Here is a 20,879-nt window from a genome sequence, read left to right as displayed (position 1 = left end):
GCAAACACATTGTACCATTAGAACACTGGAGTGATAGTTGCTAGAAATGGGCCTCTATACACCTATGGAGATATTGCACCAAAAACCAGACATTTAGTAGAATTTAGCTAGAATAGTCATTTACCACATTAGCAATGTATAGAGTGTATCTCTGATTAGTTTAAAGTGATCTTCATTGAAAAGAACAGTGCTTTTCTTTCAAAAATAAGGACATTTCAAAGTGACCCCAAACTTTTGAACGGTAGTGTATTAAATCCAGCCCATGACTCATAATAAAGCTGTGCAAGAGTGTTGGTTCACAGTGTGGGTGGAAACCACAATGTTCCTCAGAAATTCCAGGTTTAACTGTTTTTGTTTGTCTTTTGTTAACGTCACCTGATTCAGAAAGAAGAGACATGATGCGTTAAAGAGCATCAAATGACATCAAATGATGAGAAGAGAATGTTACTTTTTGCTATGACAAAGCTGGAGTAGTCTGCTAAGGGAGAAAAACAAGCCAGTGCACTGAAATGATCAAATCTACCCATGTTATAGCTGTTAAATACATATTAACAGATATAAAAAGGCTACAGTCCTGAAGAGTTAATAATGATAAGGTCGTGAGACAGGTTTTTCCTCTACTGACTTTTGGTAGCTATTTATCAAAAGAACACTATTTACCGTAACTGCACGTCAGAGTAATCACCTGGTAGCATCTCGCCTCAATAATTAACGATTTGTTCACTGTATGTCTATTGAAATATGATATAATATATAATTTAGAAATATTTACAGTATTTATAAGCACACCTGATATGTCATGCCTCACCTTCATATTAAAGATTAAAAAAAAACCCACAAAAAATATGTCGATACAGATCAGGATATCAGGGCCTTTGACGATGATATGGTTGTTGTTGGTAGAAGTATATCTGAAACTTCTGATCTCCTGGGATGTTCACACACATCAGTCCCTAGAGTTTACACAGAATGGTGCGGAAATTAAAAAACATCATCCACTGAGCTGCAGTTCTGTGAATGGAAATGAGAGCTGTCAGAGGAGAATGACTAGACTGGTTCGGACTGACAGGAGAGTTACTGTTGCTCAAATGGGCACTCTTTACAGCCATGGTGAGCAGAAAAGCATCTCAGAATGTACGTCATATCAAACCTTGAGATGAGTTGGTTACAAGAGCAAAAAATCACATCCATCCTGTCAGCCAAGAAGAGGAATCTGAGGCTGCAGGCTCACTGACAGATGAGGTTTGAAAAAACGTTGATGGGCCTTTTACAGTGTTTAATTGCCCAGTTTCTGTGAACTTGTATAACCCCGATTCCAAAAAAGTTGGGACAAAGTACAAATTGTAAATAAATATGGAATGCAATGATGTGGAAGTTTCAAAATTCCATATTTTATTCAGAATAGAACATAGATGACATATCAAATGTTTAAACTGAGAAAATGTATCATTTAAAGAGAAAAATTAGGTGATTTTAAATTTCATGACAACAACACATCTCAAAAAAGTTGGGACAAGGCCATGTTTACCACTGTGAGACATTCCCTTTTCTCTTTACAACAGTCTGTAAACGTCTGGGGACTGAGGAGACAAGTTGCTCAAGTTTAGGGATAGGAATGTTAACCCATTCTTGTCTAATGTAGGATTCTAGTTGCTCAACTGTCTTAGGTCTTTTTTGTCGTATCTTCCGTTTTATGATGCGCCAAATGTTTTCTGTGGGTGAAAGATCTGGACTGCAGGCTGGCCAGTTCAGTACCCGGACCCTTCTTCTACGCAGCCATGATGCTGTAATTGATGCAGTATTTGGTTTGGCATTGTCATGTTGGAAAATGCAAGGTCTTCCCTGAAAGAGACGTTGTCTGGATGGGAGCATATGTTGCTCTAGAACCTGGATATACCTTTCAGCATTGATGGTGTCTTTCCAGATGTGTAAGCTGCCCATGCCACACGCACTAATGCAACCCCATACCATCAGAGATGCAGGCTTCTGAACTGAGCGCTGATGACAACTTGGGTCGTCCTTCTCCTCTTTAGTCTGAATGACACGGCGTCCCTGATTTCCATAAAGAACTTCAAATTTTGATTCGTCTGACCACAGAACAGTTTTCCACTTTGCCACAGTCCATTTTAAATGAGCCTTGGCCCAGAGAAGACGTCTGCGCTTCTGGATTATGTTTAGATACGGCTTCTTCTTTGAACTATAGAGTTTTAGCTGGCAACGGCGGATGGCACGGTGAATTGTGTTCACAGATAATGTTCTCTGGAAATATTCCTGAGCCCATTTTGTGATTTCCAATACAGAAGCATGCCTGTATATGATGCAGTGCCGTCTAAGGGCCCGAAGATCACGGGCACCCAGTATGGTTTTCCGGCCTTGACCCTTACGCACAGAGATTCTTCCAGATTCTCTGAATCTTTTGATGATATTATGCACTGTAGATGATGATATATTCAAACTTTTTGCAGTTTTACACTGTCAACTCCTTTCTGATATTGCTCCACTATTTGTCGGCGCAGAATTAGGGGGATTGGTGATCCTCTTCCCATCTTTACTTCTGCGAGCCGCTGCCACTCCAAGATGCTCTTTTTCTACCCAGTCATGTTAATGACCTATTGCCAATTGACCTAATGAGTTGCAATTTAGTCCTCCAGCTGTTCCTTTTTTGTACCTTTAACTTTTCCAGCCTCTTATTGCCCCTGTCCCAACTTTTCTGAGATGTGTTGCTGTCATGAAATTTCAAATGAGACAATATTTGGCATGAAATTTCAAAATGTCCTACTTTCGACATTTGATATGTTGTCTGTGTTCTATTGTGAATACAATATCAGTTTTTGAGATTTGTAAATTATTGCATTCCGTTTTTATTTACAATTTGTACTTTGTCCCAACTTTTTTGGAATCGGGGTTGTACCTAAAACAGCTTCAGATTCCTATTCTTGGTTACACTACAAACTCCTGTTGCTTAGGTGTGTGCCTTTTATGTCCGATTTGGACCCTATTCAGGCCACACACAGATAGCAGGAGCCACATTTATTCATTATGGATTAGCATTTTAGCATCCCAATAAAGTCACAGGTCTAACCTGGCTGCCTCACCTGCTGATCTGCACACACCCATCTTGACTTTCCTGTCTCCTGGATAATTATGATTATTTGTGTTCTGACTTAGACCACACCCAATAATCAAGGCGGGCCTCATTCTTTTCTCAGTCATGTCAATTTATTAATAACAAAGCTGTTTTGAAACAGTGGTTAAGATTCTAAGACAACAATAGGACTGACAGAGAGCCACTGCTGGAAATTAGGCAACGTCTTTACACTCGACTGCTCACTTCTGTGCTTGGATCAGGTCCTGTATCATGTAAGTCACTTTGGATGAATCCATCTACCATATTAATGAATTTAGTATGTGAATGTGTATTTGCAAGAATGTATTTGTGGACTACAAATGGACTACTTGCAGTATTGTGTTTTAGCCAAGAAGAGCTTTAAGGTTTAATTTTTATGATCTACATCAGAGGAGCCCAAATCCAGTCCGAGGAACATGTTCATGAGGAACATTTATAACATCTGTGATATGAACTTCTGACGCTTTCTTGAACTGAAATATGATTCTCTTTTGTGCGTATCTCAATCACACATAAAGGTGTAGCATTTTCAACAAAAGAGAAAATCATATTGATTCTACACCATTTTCACTGCTGGTGTTGACACCAACAGGTCATCTAAAAACAACTATCAATTCAATTTGAATGCAGTATGTGTAATAAATGAAATTTTGTATGATGGAAAACTAGTATTCACTCTGATCATGAGTGTTGTCTACAGATCAGGCTCTCGAGTCTCATCTCCTGCAGTAAATATCAATCACACAAGCCTGATCATCGAACTTTGCTTGACTGATCTCTGTTCAGAATTAACTACTGATTAATTCTGAGTTTTATTCTGTTGGCCAAGTTTATGGTTTTGTTGCTGTTGTTAATTATGTTTTTTTCCACAGTTATCTCTACAGTGTAAGTCACAGAGTGTGTGCATAGTTTCATTGGACGGGTGGTATTCACACCAATAATTTGTCTTATATCTGTTTTAAATATGGCACACATCCAAAAAATGTGATAGAAGAGTGGTAGCCACACCATTAGGAAAGCATGTTTAGCTAACAAGTTAACAACTGAAACATTAAAACATCTTTTTTTACAGACATGTTTGTTAAAATTGTTCTTTATTTTTCTAGTATGGTCTTTGCAGAACAAAAGCCTAGAGTATCAAGGAAATAAAACATTTGCATATTGTTTTGATGACACGTATTAGTGGTTTTGTAAAGTTGGGATGTTGAAGCATGTTATAGGCAGAAAAACTCAATTTTGTTCGAATGTAGACTTTATGTCTTTTTGTTTTGCCATTTTTGCTATTTATTTTTGTTTATTTGCTGTTCATTCTGCCATTTTGTCGTCATTTTGGGCTTTTCTCCATTTTTCACTTTTGTTTTTGATGACATTTTCCTCATTTTTTCCAACTTCACCCCCTCATTTTTGACCTTTTCCCCTATTTATGTTTATTTTTGTAGTTTTCACATCATGTTTGACATTTTTAATCAATCTTTTGGAATTTTACCATATATAGATCTTTCTTTCTCTCTCTATTTGGCATATCACTGCAGTGGCGTGGCCACTCTGACGGTTTCAGCCATCAAAGTCTCTAGGGAAGAATTACAGTAGTAGTTTCCCGTTGCCTTCTACTGGATTATTATAGAGGTTTTCTCCTCTCAATCATTCACACATGGACAATTCAGTTAACCTAACCTGCATGTCTTTGGACTGTGGGGGAAACCAGAGCACCTGGAGGAAACCCATGTGGACACAGGGAGAACATGCAAACTCCACACAGAAAGACCCCCGTCGGCCACTGGGCTTGAACCCAGAACCTTCTTGCTGTGAACCGACAGTGCTAACCACTACACCACTGTGCCGCCATAGCTAGATCAGCACTGATAAATTCTACATCATTTCATTAATGTACAGAATACACATTTTATCCATCATGTATTTCTTTTTTGGTGTATTCTTCCCCATTACTCTGTCGTTATTGCATTTATTTTTATATAATTATATTTAATTACATAGGTTTAATTATGTATTTATATTGCTTTGATTTTTATGACAATTTATGTCATTATATTTGATTAACCATAGACGAGTGGAATAGCATGTTAAAATCCCCAATTAAAATCTGACAAAAGTCTATCCTGTTTACATGATACATGACCACACAAATAACCTGATAACCTCTGGAACCTGAGACTATTCAGATTATTCAGATGCTTGTGAGTAGACGCATTATTATACCATACAGCATGCATTTCTATGACCAGAGGTGGGAAAAAAAACAAAAAAACTTTTTTGCATTTTACTTGAGCTTTTTTTTTTACTTTTTATAAACTTTTATCATCAAACAGGTTTAATCTAAATCCCTATATTCCTAACAAATCTAAACATTAACAGATATGACAGTGAGAATAAGAGCTAATACCCATCACTCTAATCGATCTGCTGCCACATACACGATATATTAATCACCACAGTTTGTTTTGTGACAGCTACCTATTAACAATCATTCTTGGTTATGAGTATGTTAGCTAACGTGATAGATTATGAATAAAAGCTGTTGTTACTTAGCCTCAATGAATGTTCTCTCAAAAATCAGTGAGTGATTTGAATTTGAATCTTTTTTTATTTGATTTTCTGTGAACTCTACAATTATGAATTGTTCTGGGCGGCATGGTGGTGTAGTGGTTAGCGCTGTCACCTCACAGCAAGAAGGTTCTGGGTTTGAGTCCAATGGCTGACAGGGGCCTTTCTGTGTGGAGTTTGCATGTTCTCCCCGTGTCTATGTGGGTTTCCTCTGGGCGCTCGGGTTTCCCCCACAGTCCAAAGACATGCAAGTTAGGGTAATTGGTGGCTCTAAATTGACTGTAGGTGTGAATGGTTGTTTGCCTCTGAGTGTATGATCTGTGATCATCTCTCACCCATATGTAGTCAGCTGGGATAGGCTCCAGTTTGCTCATGATCCTGCACAGAATAAACAGTTATGGATGGATGGATGGATGGATGGATGGATGGATGAATGAATTGTTCTGGTAGTGGAGCTTTCATATGTGCAGCTAATTTATACTTTGACTTGAACTTCTCTTAAGAGTTCAAAGCTGTATTTCAACGTTAATCAGCCCTTTTTTTTAGACGTGGAAGTGCATATTTCAGTGCTTTTATAAACTCTATATGATCCAGAACATTCTACACTACATCCATCTCATCCTTTCATTTTCATTTACACTTGCTTTTCTTAAAAAAGCTTTACACAAATCTGTTATTTTTCCACAATCTCTAACCTATGAGATGACTTGCTTAGCCCAATTCCTTATTAATTACTTTGTACAGTGTTCTCTAATCCATTCTTTTTTAGCACATACATGCCTTTGTGTGTTTATTTTATGGCCACTCCTAGGTGTAATAGCTATATTATTAAGCGTTCAAGTCAGACCAGTTCACGTGCATGAGTTATAGTGTGCCGACAATCAGTCTGCAATGCTAATTGAATGCTGGTTATTTTTTGAAGGGTTGATTGAACGATATTATCAGAAGTTTCCATGGGAGAGGACATGCATGGAGTTCCTTGCATGCCTCTTGATTCCTCCCACAGACTTTAGTTCCTTGTGCAGTTTGAAGAATTGTACTCTAGACCTTTCTTGAAAATAGACCTTTCAACTGGACTGGTTTAACATAGGTGTAGATAAGTGTACTGAGTGACTGAACCTGGAAAATAATATAATGATGGCTATTTTGGAATAAGGTGTAGCCATAGATGAATGGCTTTGCATTTCATGTGACGTTGCTGCTATTTTGAGGAACAAATAGTGGACAGACTGCTTCAATATTATTGCATTTGTGTTTCTGTGCATCATTTTCATTTATACTCATAATCCACTGTTGTTATACACTTACATTTTTAACAAGCAGCTTTCATGCTACCTCGTAGCTGTCTATGTTAGCTAGCTAACCACATTAAGAGATAAATAGTGAGTAATTTTCTGTTGCGATCACCATTTTGTGGGACCAGCTTTGCTGCACAATGTAAACATAACTAGAGATTAAAAAAAAGAACTGAAAATAATTACCATACTCTGTGTTAGCTAGCTAGCTATATTATGGGACAAACGGTGAGACTATCTCAGCAGCAAGCATTGCGAACATTAGCCAAGTTAGTATAATAACTGATATCCACTTACCATTCACATAATGACAGAGTTATGTCTCTCCCCCGTGATTTGAAGATGTGAAGAAGAAATTTGCTGGGGGGGGTTCTGCCAATTTAAGTGGAATCAGCAATTTGGGGGATGTTTGTAACACTCACAGTCCATTTTATCAACTTTCTTGAAGTATTACCATAAAAGTACTGAGTAATTTTAGTAATCTTTCATGACTTGTTACGTTCGCACTGTGCAGCCAAGCCAGAAATTTGGTCCTAAACATTTAACAGAAAAATCATATGACTGAAATGCGAGAAGGCAAATATCAAGGTCAGGGGTTCAATTTCTCAATCTACATTTCTCAAGCAGTGCTTAAATTCTGGTAACAAAGGTATTGTAAAAAGACTGAGTCAAAGATGTCAGTAGATTTTCACAATTGTGACCACAGGAACCTAAGCATACAGACGACTGTTAAATAGTAAACTTTGTCAATCTTGGAATGACACAATAAAGACATACTAGAGTCACTGGAGCTGCGATATTGATACACCATCAGCCTGAGTCTCTGTAGGCAAATTCACAAAGACTTTTTCCACCAAATAATTAACTAGAGGTCACATATTAAGTATGGTGGTTTTCACATTTGTTCTGCACCTACGGTAGGACAGGGTCTGGACTTGTTTGGGGGTGTGGCTAATACTGTAATTACAGATTTGCATTAAAATAAAAGAAATCATTCTTTGTAATTGATTGATTGTAATTCCTTTAAGCATGCAAGTTGGTAGGCACTAGGTTCATCTGTTTGCTTTTTTCTCTTGTGGTACCAACAGGTAAGTGGCAATACAGTGCTTTTTGGATACATGGCATGTCATCATGCAGGACATGAACCCAAGACCAGGCATAAGTTTTATGGGCTGTGTTCAAAAACAGTTTTCACACTCCACCAGATGCACTAAATGCTCTTTGTGTTTAAAAAATGTAAAAAAAAAAAACAATCCTCACAGGAAATGAGAAACGATCAGTTTTGAATGGCCTTTGATGCCTCACTGTCTTGTTAGACATCCTCCTGAGGCAGCATTTTCCCCATTCCCCATGGGAATGCACCCAGAAAGGCATACATAGGTATATGTTTGAGCTAGCTTGTGAAGAAAATATGTAACCTAACCCCATGAAGGTTGAATATATGTATCAGGGTATCAGTTACAGTCAGCAGTACCGAGAAGATCCAAAAGCAATTCAGAAATGTTTCTTCAGTCTCAAAACAAGTAGACTTTTCTACACGTGCTAACCACAGATGTTAACATTTTGAGGTAATCTGTTTTTCTCCCAGCATCCCTGGTACTCCAGGATGACTTGGAAAACAGCTCTGTACTACACCCAATTCTGGCTTGTCCTGTCTTTAACGTCTGGCCTGCTCACTGATGAGGAGAAGACCCAGATTTTGGATTTGCACAACCAGTACCGCTCCATGGTCACTCCCCAAGCTGCTAATATGCAACACATGGTGAGTACTAAGGATACTTGCACCAACATGTCCACTGAGGGAATGTTTTGCAGTTTGGTGTATGGTAGATTTAAGTAAAATGTGGTATCACCAGGACTTACTGTGAAACAATACGTGAATTATTGTTTGGTTCTTTTATTTAAAGAGTTAAATGTTTTGTAATAGATAATGAACTTCTTATTTCTTACATTTTCCAATGATATGGCCCACCAACAAAACAATTAGGACAAGTAGGTGTGTACAGTCACCTGCCAGTCACTTCCTTATTGGTACTAGAATTTGTGTCCTACCTTAGGTAGCATTTCTCCTAGTTTGGATGGAACAAACTTGAATTGCAAAACAGTTAACTTCTGCCCAAATGGACAGCCATGATTACACCTTTAAACCACTGGCACAGTGAAGCATACGTGATTAGTGTTTTTGTTGCTTGGGAAAATTGTATCATGACCACTGTTGCACCACAAATTGGCCTAGTGGTTAGCATGTCTGCCTCTCGACCGGGAGATTGTGAGTTCTACTTGTGGTCAGATCATACCAAAGACCATCATACAAATGGTACCTACTGCTATCTGGCGAGGCGCCATGAAACAGATGTGAGTAGGGAGTCAAACTCTTATGGTTACCAGAGGACCAGCCCCCACTGTAACCCCAGCTATGTAATAGACGAGAAGCCGAGGGCTATAGAAATGGACATCAGCGCCACCTGATGCGCCATAAGGGCCTGGTTAGTACTGGGATGGGAGACTGCCTGGAAAGACCAGATCCTGGCACAGGAAGGACTTAGAACTTTGACCACTGTTGCCTCTAACCTGTATCATCAGAACTGCACCTTTGATGATGCTTCCATGCAGAAAAAAAAAGCATGCAGATTGCTGACACAGAAATCGGTATAAAAAGTCATGCAAACATTATAAAAATCAGTGATCCATTTTTTACGCTTCAGTGTCATGAATGTGGAAAAGTAAGTGGTCGCAAACTGCAAACTCTGTGTGTGTGTGTGTGTGTGTGTGTGTGTGTGTGTGTGTGTGTGTGTGTGTGTGTGTGTGTGTGTGTGTGCGTGTAAACACCATGTGGTCATCCTGTCTGGTTTGTTTTTTTGGGGTGAGATTCAGTGCAGAAGTTTAGCGGAAAGATTGAATTCTGCTTATTCAGCAATAATTTATACAGAAACTTGCCAAGAGTCACGGACATGAGGGAGGTGTGAGTTCCATGTTTCGTAGCTCAAAAATTAACAAATCGAATACACGCTTTTCATGAAAAATGAAACCATTATACATATACCGGTTACCTCTTGATAACAACCTAGCAATGTTTTTCACATTTACTACAACTGAGTTTAACAATAAATAAATAAATAAATATTTGACTCCATTTTTAGTCCGTTATTTTCTTATCATCAAATAAAGACAGACAGAAATAAATAAATACAATTACATACTGAGACACAAAACAAACACATAAATAAACAATGTGCACATTTTCCACACATAAATGAATTTTAATGCGATTGTTATCGGTGTTAAATTATAACATTCTTACTCCAAACACTGAATTCAGAAAGCGTTCAGTTTCCTTCACTTTCTCCTGATTTTCTAACATTACAGTGTTACTCTAAAATGGATTAAAATTATTTATTTTTCAATAATTTTAATAAAAAACCATAAACAATGGTTTTACATGTTTTACATCTGAAAAAAAACAAGCAAACTGAAATATCACATTTACCAAATTATTTCACAGACGTTTCATAACATTAAATGCAACTATAAATGGATAAAACGTACAATGTGTTGTTCTTAAATACATTTTTTTTAAAAAATCAGAATGTCTTTGGGGGAAACCCACGCAAACATGGGGAGAACATGCAAACCCTGCACAGAAAGGCCCTCGCCGGCTACAGGGCTCGAACCCAGACCTTCTTGCTATGAGGCGACAGCGCTAACCACTACACCACCGTCGCCCGTAGTCAGCTGGGATAGGCTAACTTGCCTGCGACCCTGTAGAACAGGATAAAGCGGCTAGAGATAATGAGATGAGATGAGAAAAAAATCTGCTGTTCAGAACCGAGGACTACAGTGTTTTGTAAATGAGACCTAAAGAGAGAGAAAATAGCAAGCCGAGTCGTGTATACTGTAAGCGAGGACAGGAACTAACTCGTACTGTAATCGTTGATAAGTTGCTGTGGTATAAGAGGAATAAAACACTTGGTAATAACACCATTTGCTTACACCACACTGTTGATTATTTCCCTGTAATAGTATACTCCAAAGTGTTTTATTCAGCGTTTCAGACACAAACACATTAAGATAACACAATGTTTTTTTTGTGTGTGTGTTAAAAATAATTAGGATGGGAACGAAACTCTTATGTTTGTTGATTTTTAGGGGAACTCTGATACCTCAGTGCAATATTCTGCATTTATAGTAAAGACATCTACACATGCTTGAACCTTGGGTTGTGTTTTTGCAGCTTTGGGATAACACGATAGCTCAGGTGGCTGCGAATTACTCTACTCAGTGTACATGGGAGCACAACTCTAAAGTCAATGGCACCCTTGGGGAAAGCCTCTTCATGACACTCGGACCCCTAATCATCACACAACCAATGACAATATGGTATGGATAAAGCTTTAATCATGACTCAACACAGACTTGCTAAAAACAAATGAATGTTGCTCCAGTGTGTTGTGGATCTTCTGTGAGTGTCTTTGTTCTTCTTCACCAGGTTTAATGAGCGTCAGAATTATCACTTTAACAACAACAGCTGTACTGAAGGGAAACTGTGTGGACACTACACTCAGGTGAGATAGAAGGAGAAAAGCAGATCATACCATCATTACTGATTTACTTCCACATGTGATTGGATCATATTAAAAACGATCACTTTCACAATTCCTTTGTTGTCCTATATGGGATGATTCATTTCTTTTCCTGTGTGATATTTTTCATGATTCATTTGTTGTGGGTTTTTTTTTCCACTATTCATTTACACATGATTTTTTTTTTCACATTTTTCAACATTTTTGAATGAGCTTTATTTATTTTTCATAGATTAATACCTCACATACACTGAATATGTTTTTGTAAAAATTTTCGCATGCAATTTTATTTCACGATTAATGTATTATCACAGGATTTTTTTCATGATTATCATGTGATTTTTTCATACAGTATAATTTTTTTTTCCATCTGCTTCATGTGCACACATTTTTCCCCCACATAATGACTTTATTTTCATGTGATCACATGAATTATATTGTTTTTGAAATATAATTAAATTATATATCTAAAGAGCTTCGTTAGATTTTGTTGATCAGATGTCCCTAGTGAAGCTTTTTTCTTTTTAAGTATTACAGTTTTTCTCAGTCGCTTTGGTGCATTTCTCAAATCATTAATGCTTGTACACCAGTGTGTTTCTTGAAACAGTGTGTGGCATATATTAGGCAGCAAGACAGCAGTCAGTTCTTGAATTTGATGTGTTGGAAGCAGGAAAAATAGGCAAGTGTAAGGACCTGAGCGGCTTTGACTGCTGAAAAAGTTAACACTGGCTAAAACAGAAAGGTGTCAGCACGAACTTTTTCAGCAGTTTGTGCTCCAGTAGCTTTTCCGTGGGATTGGACCATATGGGCTAGCCTTCGTGCCCTATGCGAACCAGTGAGCCTTCATCACCCATGACCCTGTCGCTGGTTCATCGGTTGTCCTTCCTTGGACCACTTTTGTTCGGTACTAACCACTGCATACCAGGAACACCCCACAAGATGTGCCATTTTGGAGATGCTCAGACCCAGTCATCTAGCCATCACAATTTGGCCCTTGTCAAAGTCGCTCAGATCCTTACACTTGCCCATTTTTCCTGCTTCCAACACATCAACTTCAAGAATTGACTGTTCTCTTGCTGCCTAATATATCCCACCCCTTGACAGGTGCCATTGTAATGAGATAATCAATGTTATTCACTTCATCTGTCAGTGGTCAGAATGTTATGGCTGATTGGTGTATACCGGTATGCCTGCTAGTTGAAGTTTCATGGGATTCACCTTTGAGCTATTGTGGTTGATCTGATGCTTCACACATTCCCCCTCATAAGTCAAAGTTAAGATTCACATGAGACGGAGTCATCAATTTCAGACACATATTTACCAAAAAATGCAATAGAAATGTATAAAATACAATTGACAGATGATGACAACCACATCAACACTTTTGCATGCAGTGACTCAAGCAATGAAATAATGCCTTGATGATTTGGAGGATAGGAACAGAGAGGGTATTCAACAGAGAACCAGCATAAAGCATTTTGACCGACATGACATGAGCAACTGATAATGTAAAAACAGCAGATGATTGTACACAATGAGTTGCGTTGATGTACCAAAGCATTTGCTGTTTGTTCAAGATAATGAGAAAGTGCTTTTATGATGTGCACCATTGACTAGATGATGTGGAGCTTGAACAAGCAGTTTTGAGAATTTCAATTCTGATCTGAGAAATGCACCAAAGCGACTGAGAAAAAAAAACTGGAATAAAATACTTTCTCAACAGCATGTTGACCTAAAATGATCGCACTCTTGATCCGCACTTTCACTTTTAAAAGTTATATTAAAAAAAGAAAAAAGAAAATACTGTAATTGATAGCTAAGTACATAAATCAGGAATTTCAATATCTGTCACAAAATCACCCCCTCCCCCCAAAAAACATTTCCATTGCTTTACTAAATTCATACAACTCAACACAATTCTTTATATTTTAAAAATGTGTGAATTTTTTTACCATATTTATCTTAACTACACACTTCTACTGTTCTTTGATTACTGAAGCTGTGTCTGATTGTTTCAGATTGTGTGGGCAAACACCACCTTCGTCGGCTGTGCTGCTCACTTTTGCCCTGATGTTCCTAACTTTAAAGTTCAAAATGCCACAATCCTGGTCTGCAACTATTTCCCTCCGTAAGTCTTTGTGTAATTATGCAGCGTTGATCTTCCTTGTTGGATTTTCTTAACGTATCAGAATATCAAATGGATGACAAATTAAAGGAAAAACCAACATAAAGCGTGTTAGTCATAAAGTGCGTCAGGCCACCTTGAGCCTCCAGAACATCCTGGCAGCGATTGTACATGTCTCTGGAACGGTTTCAAATCATTTATAGGTTGTATTCAGTCCCATGGCTTTTGCTTGTGAGTTTATTTCTGGTGAATGAAGTGGTGGTCAGATAAATCGATTTGGCTGTCATTATGCGAAGAACTAGTGAAACCATCTCTGACTATTTTTGCAGTTTAGAGGCCAATGCACGGTCAAGATACCTTCAGAAAGTTGCTCTTTGCGATGGGATAGATCCTTACATGCTAACAAAGAATGATTTTTCCTATGAGCTGGAAAATGATGCATCTGTTGAGTTCCCCGACATCTCACACTACCTGGTGCTGCAGACATCATTCTACATGGACACACAGATGAAAACCTGAAAGAGCATGGAGGTGCACAACTTTTTATATGTGGCTGGGTTAAAGATCTTGAGATCAGGACACTACAAGATAAAAATCCTGTATTGTTTATGCCCGGGTAATTAGGCATTTTTGGGCTCTTTGTACGCGTCTTTGTGATGTTTGTTAGGACGCTACAAGTTTTAGTATTGGGTGTAAACAAACCACAGCCACTCAATTCTCAATCCTCCCTGCTCTTCTCTTCCAGCTAAATCATTCACAAAGATCCACAGAAACACCTTTAAAGACCTAGGTATTGGTGAATCGGGACGGAGAAGTTATCACAGCTCACTGTAAATGCATGGCCGGGGAAGCAGTTTCGTGCTGTTAACTCGTGAGCTCTGCTTTTGTGTTTAGTCTATCGTCTTGATTATCTAATCTATCTAGTTCAGTGTAGGAGCCCAGTTTCCATCATCGTCCTTGTCAAGATTGCTTGGACATCCTGATAAGTAAAGTGAAAATATACGGGTTAGATTACAATATGGTGACCACGATCAAACAGTAAACAAAAACACATCTGAGAACTTAAACGTCTCCTGGACTTTTACCAGTTTCATGGTTTGATCGATTCAAGCAGCGCAAAGCAATGCAAGCATAGAGCATTTTATCGACTAGCAAGGTGCCTCTGCGATGATAACACTTTGTGAACAGTGAGCTTAGCTGACCACCACTTCATGTTTTGCAAATCTAATGAGGTGGATGTAATGTTGGATGCGACCCATCTATTGAGTTCTGTACATGGGGGTGGAGTCATTCTTGAGACCACACCCATCTTGATACAAATGTTTCATCTTAGGATAAAAGTGATCGGTCAAAAGAACTGTGGATTGATTTGCAGTGATGATTCTCTCTAAGAGAACAAGAAAAGTTGAAGCAAAACGTTAGCAAAAATAAATGTCCCCCCACCACAGCAATACCTTTCATTTGTCACCATTCTGTATCACTTTTTTCATTAACTACGCTATAGAAGAAGAATACTTTCATTTGCTTATTTCGTTCATATTGTTTTACAATGTATTAGCATACGAAAGGTACTAATTCCCAATAAAAAAAAACCAATGTAATATGCTCTACAGAGGTAATATTTTGAGACAATCACCATATCAGGAAGGACCAGCATGCTTCTCATGTCCAAATGGGACAAAAGGATGTGTGGACAATACCTGTGGTAAGGTCACAATCTGTAAATGCTTTCTTTACACCACATACAGTGACATTCTGTTTGCGGCCCTGATGTTGATAATATTGGGTTTGTTCAAACACAATTTAATTTCTGTAGTAACAACACAGACACGGACTTGTATGGTGGACACTCACCTTAAAGGTGCCATAGAATGCATTTATTTACTATTTTAAATTGTTCTCTGATGCCTAAATAGAAGGCATGTGACTTTGATCATGGTGAAAAATACCCAGATGCAGTTTTACATGCCCATTTATAACGCTATGATTTGGACCTAGAATGAAAAAAAAAAAACCCTGAAACCCCCCCCCCCACACACACACACACACATCAAACAGTAAACAAAAACACATCTGAGAACTTAAGCATCTCCTGAACTTCAAAACATCACGAAATAATGGAAAATGGCGAGAAAAGTTGTGTGAATCCAAACTAAATAAATCAGAGGAATTTACAAACCTTTCACGAAGTGATCACTGCAAACTGGAGCGTTCTTCAACCCGGTTTCCTTCCAGTGCAGTGACAGGTTCAAGAGCCACCTTTCTCATTGTCTCATCTCATTATCTCTAGCCGCTTTATCCTTCTACAGGGTCGCAGGCAAGCTGGAGCCTATCCCAGCTGACTATGGGCGAAAGGCGGGGTACACCCTGGACAAGTCGCCAGGTCATCACAGGGCTGACACATAGACACAGACAACCATTCACACTCACATTCACACCTACGGTCAATTTAGAGTCACCAGTTAACCTAACCTGCATGTCTTTGGACTGTGGGGGAAACCGGAGCACCCGGAGGAAACCCATGCGGACGCAGGGAGAACATGCAAACTCCGCACAGAAAGGCCCTCGTCGGCCACGGGGCTCGAACCCGGACCTTCTTGCTGTGAGGCGACAGCGCTAACCACTACACCACCGTGCCTCCCCCTTTCTCGTTGTCTTTTGTTAAAATCCTTTGCTCCTTCAAACTTCATGGGGAACCCGGGAGAAACTTTTATCAGTTTCATGGTTTGATTGATTTAAACAGCGCAAAGCAATGCAAGCGTAGAGCATTTTATCAACTAGCAAGCCGCTAGCAAGGGTTAATTAATATATGTTGATGAGCTCTGCTCTGATTGGTTGGTTTGTAGCTGGTGTGTATCACTAGGGCTATGTGAGTGCGCTGCAGGAGCTTCCATGAGCTTTCTGGCTCAGTGCCAATTTTGTTTTGGGAGGACCCTTGTGAACGCCCTGGTAATTTTCCAAAGAAACTCTCCATGGGTATGCAAGCAAAGTCTGGACTATTATTTTGCAGTGTTAATATATACATAGGAGCTCATTCTGTTCAAAAGCCATGTCTCAAACTTGCACAAGTGCTCCATGGCATCTCCCATGAGCTCGGTGTCACTTTGTTCCAGGTGAACAATACCTCAGTGAGTTTGTCATTGTTTTGTTCTTCACAATACCTACAGAACTGTTGAAGTTTCAGCAGATAAATAGATAGATAGATAGATAGATAGATAGATAGATAGATAGATAGATAGATAGATAGATAGATAGATAGATAGATAGATAGATAGATACACTCACCGGCCACTTTAATAGGAACTAGTTCTTGATTCTAAGATTCCTGTTCTTGGCTGGCAGGAGTAGAACCCAATGTGGTCTTCTGCTATTGCATGCTGAGATGCTTTTCTGCTCACCGTAGTTGTAAAGAGTTGCTATGAGTTACTATATCCTTCCTGGCAGCTTGAATCAAATCTGGCCATTTTCCTCTGACCTCTCTTATCAACAAGGCGTTTCCACCCACAGAACTGTCGCTCACTGAGTGTTTTTTTGTTTTTCGCACCATTCTCTGTAAACTCTCAGTACTGTTCTGTGTGAAAACGCCAGGAGATCAGCAGTTTCTGAAATACTCAAACCAGTCCATCTGGCTCAAACCACAGTGAAAGTCACAGAGATCACAATTTTTTTCCATTCTGATGTTTGAAGTGAACGTTAACTGAAGCTCTTGATTTGTACCGGCATGATTTTATGCATTGTGCTGCTGTCAAGGGATCGGCTGATTAGATAACTGCGTAAAACAGCAGGCGTATGGGTGTTCCTAATAAAGTGGCCAGTGAGTGTACATACATAATTTATCGAACACAAAGGAAATTTAGGATGGAGCGGCTAGCTAGGCAGCCACTGATGCCAAAAGTGGAAGTAGTATTGCCTCCGCTGCAACATGGGCTGACGTTGGCAAATTTTGGGGCCTGAATATTGATGAGTTTGGAATGTTGAGAAACACTCCAGGATTTTGGAGTTGGCCCATATACATGATATGTACAGTATTTGAAAGAGGAGACAGCGTTTGAGGTTCATGGTATGTCCGTTTCATGAACCTTTCTTGTTCAACTATGCCAAGGTAAAAACTGTTAATATTATAGTCAGCTGTCTGTTGTTGCCCAAATGAGGATGGGTTCCCTTTTGAGTCTGGTTCCTCTCGAGGTTTCTTCCTCATGTCGTCTGAGGGAGTTTTTCCTTGCCACCGTCGCCACAGGCTTGCTCATTGGGGATAGATTAGGGATAAAATTAGCTCATGTTTTAAGTCGTTCAAATTCTGTAAAGCTGCTTTGCGACAATGTTTATTGTTAAAAGCGCTATACAAATAAACTTGATTTGATTTGATTAAATACAGTTTTCCATTCTATGGCACCTTTAAATGGATAAAAACCATGTCTGATTATTAATATGGTGAAGTTTTCTGTAAGATGTTAACATCAGTAAAATGAATGTCCAGTGTCAGCGCTTTGTAACTGAGTTTTCTGACATGGAAAAGTCTTGAGGACAGATGGTTTTTGTGCCTTCACAGATAGTTTCACAGTAACCTGACAAGCTGTTGAGCGTCTGCAATAGAAGTCCACATTACTACTACAGAAATGATAACATATATTTGAATGAGTGCATTAATATAAACCTGTGATTTTTATATTCATATAATACATGGCATATTTGGTGCATAAATACGTCCATGCATAAATAACATTAAGGATTTTTAATAATATTTTCTAAATGTTTACAACTCCAATTCCAAAAAAGTTGGGATGCTGTGGAAACTGTAAATAAAAATAGAATGCAATAATTTGCAAATCATGGAAACCTTATATGTCATTGAAAATGGTACAAAGACAACATATCAAATGTTGAAACTGAAAATTGTTATTGTTTTTTTTGAAAAATGTATGCTAATTTTGAATTTTATGTCAGTAACGTTTCAGAAAATTAGGACAGGGGCATGTTTACCACTATGTTGCATCTCCTCTACTTTTAACAGCTCTCTGTAAACGTTTGGGAACTGAGGAGACCAACTGCTGTAGTTTTGAAAGAGAAATGTTGTCCCATTCTTGCCTGATATACAATTTCAGTTGCTCAACAGTTCGGGTCTCCTTTGTTGTATTTTGTGCTTCATAATGCACCAAATGTTTTAAATGGGAGACAGGTCTGGACTGCAGGCAGACCAGTTTAGCACCTAGACTCTTTTACTATGGAGTCATGCAGTTTTAATATGTGCAGAAAGCAGTTTGGCATTTTCTTGCTGAAAGAAGGAAGGCCTTCCCTGAAAAAGATTTTGTCTGGATGGCAGCATATTGCTCTGAGACGTGTATATATATCATTCAGCATTAATGATGCCTTCCCAGATGTATAAGCTACCCATGTCATGCGCACTAATGCAACCTCATGCCATCATAGATGCTGGCTTTTGAACTGTGCACTGATAACAAGCCAGACGGTCCCTCTCCTCTTTAGCCCGGAGGACGTGGTGTCCATGATTTCCAAAAAGAATTTCTACTTTTGATTCATCAGACCTCGGGACAATTTTCCACTTCGCCTCAGTCCATCGTAAAAGAGCTTGGGTGCAGAGAAGGTGGCGATGTTTCTGGATATTGTTTATATCTGGTTTTACCTTGCATTTGTGGATGCAGTAATGAACTGTTTTCACAGACAATGGTTTTCTGAAGTGTTCCTGAACCCATACAGTGATTTCCACTATAGACACGTGTCTGCTTTTAATGCAGTGTCTCCTGAGGGCCTGAAGATCACAGGCATGCAATGTCAGTTTTCAGCCTTGTCTCTTGCATACAGAGATTTCTCCAGATTCTCTGAATCTTTTAATGATATTACATACCATAGATGATGTGATCCCCAAATTCTTTGCAAATTTACACTGAGGAACGTTATTCTTAAATTGTTGCACCATTTGCCCATGCAGTCTTTCACAAAGTGGTGAAGCCCTCCCCATCTTTACTTCTGAGAGACTCCACCTCTCTGGGACGCTCTTTTTATACCCAGTAACATTACTGACCTGTTGCCAATTAACCCCAGCTTTTCTGAAACATGTTGCTGACATCAAATGCAAAATGAGCATATATTTTTCAAAAAACAATAAAGTTTCTCAGTTTCAACATTTGATATGTTGTCTTTGTACTATTTTCAATGAAATATAGGGTTTCCATGATTTGCAAATCTTCACATTCTGTTTTTATTGATCTTTTACAAGGTCTCCCAACTTTTTTTGGAATTGGGGTTGTATTATAATGCTAATAAACCAAGTATTATGCTTTAACGTTTCAGCAAAATCTTAAAATCCATTGTGTATTTCCTACAGATCTCAGTACGAATTTCACCTCAGGAGTTTCAGCTGCCTTGATAGCAAATTTAACTACCATGGAAAATTTGGCAAACACCACGAGTGCAGGAAGTTCAGCAGGATTTACAAAACCCTCGGCAGCTACACTCATGCTTGCTGGTCTGATAGCTTTTTATTTTCGAATGATATGAACATGATCTCATGCTGAAATTTGCCAAGTAATAATAAATCAAGGTCAAGTCAAGGATACTGACAACTGATTTATACATTTAATTAAAGTACCTTATGTACATTATGTAATGCTAGAAATAGCACTTCATAAGTTCCTGGACTGCTGTTGCCTTGATTTATTACTGTCAGCGACTTGGACAACTAAATACTCACCCCAAATGTTGAATATTGACTTACAATCTAAGTGTATCTAGAGGTATGTCTAGAAATACATTTACTTTAAATACTATAACTTAAAATTGGTATCATTGGGTATTTCACAATGCTCTTTAAACTTTTGTTCAAAATCTTGCACACACATGGTCACTATATTTATTCTCTGACTTCAAATTATATAATAGATAAACACAGATTGTATTATAAGTTAAACAAGGGGGAATTAATGTTTTACTGTAATGCACTGACTTATGATGTCTTTCCTGAACTGAAAAATTATCCTAAATAGAACTCAATCAAATAAATCAACTGGCAATGTCAGGCTACAGAAAGTTAATAATGTTCATATGTTTTTCTAGTACTTGATAATTTATGACTATTTTAAAATGATGTAAACTGTTATCAGTATGCACTCCCCCCTTGTCATTTCATCTTTTCACATGAAAGAAAGGCTGGATTTATTGGGATGTACTATTTA

At 38.5% G+C, this 20,879-nt stretch overlaps 1 protein-coding gene across 1 annotated transcript; it reads left to right on the top strand.

Moving 5' to 3' along the window:
• The first annotated feature begins 3,277 nt into the window (after positions 1–3,277).
• LOC132896105 (peptidase inhibitor 16-like) lies at positions 3,278–20,879 on the top strand. Its single transcript, XM_060936822.1, has 7 exons — positions 3,278–3,360; positions 8,573–8,746; positions 11,216–11,361; positions 11,471–11,546; positions 13,583–13,692; positions 15,303–15,394; positions 20,033–20,879. Exons 2-7 carry the CDS (start codon positions 8,591–8,593, stop codon positions 20,203–20,205), a joined length of 753 nt encoding a protein of 250 aa, XP_060792805.1. The 5' UTR covers positions 3,278–3,360; positions 8,573–8,590; the 3' UTR covers positions 20,206–20,879.

Source organism: Neoarius graeffei, chromosome 13 (genome assembly GCF_027579695.1).
Source record: "Neoarius graeffei isolate fNeoGra1 chromosome 13, fNeoGra1.pri, whole genome shotgun sequence".
Taxonomy (NCBI): Eukaryota; Metazoa; Chordata; class Actinopteri; order Siluriformes; family Ariidae; genus Neoarius; species Neoarius graeffei.
Note: the sequence above shows the minus strand (reverse complement) of the source record. Positions and strands in the feature narration are given on the sequence as shown.

What these genes read in the sequence shown, in the direction of transcription:
- LOC132896105 (XM_060936822.1), top strand. Translation starts at nt 8,591, where the DNA reads ATGACTTGGAAAACAGCTCTGTACTACACCCAATTCTGGCTTGTCCTG. An exon ending in GTCTGCAACTATTTCCCTCC is followed by an intron (nt 13,693 to 15,302) that starts GTAAGTCTTTGT and finishes TATGCTCTACAG; the next exon opens with AGGTAATATTTTGAGACAAT. An exon ending in ATGTGTGGACAATACCTGTG is followed by an intron (nt 15,395 to 20,032) that starts GTAAGGTCACAA and finishes TATTTCCTACAG; the next exon opens with ATCTCAGTACGAATTTCACC.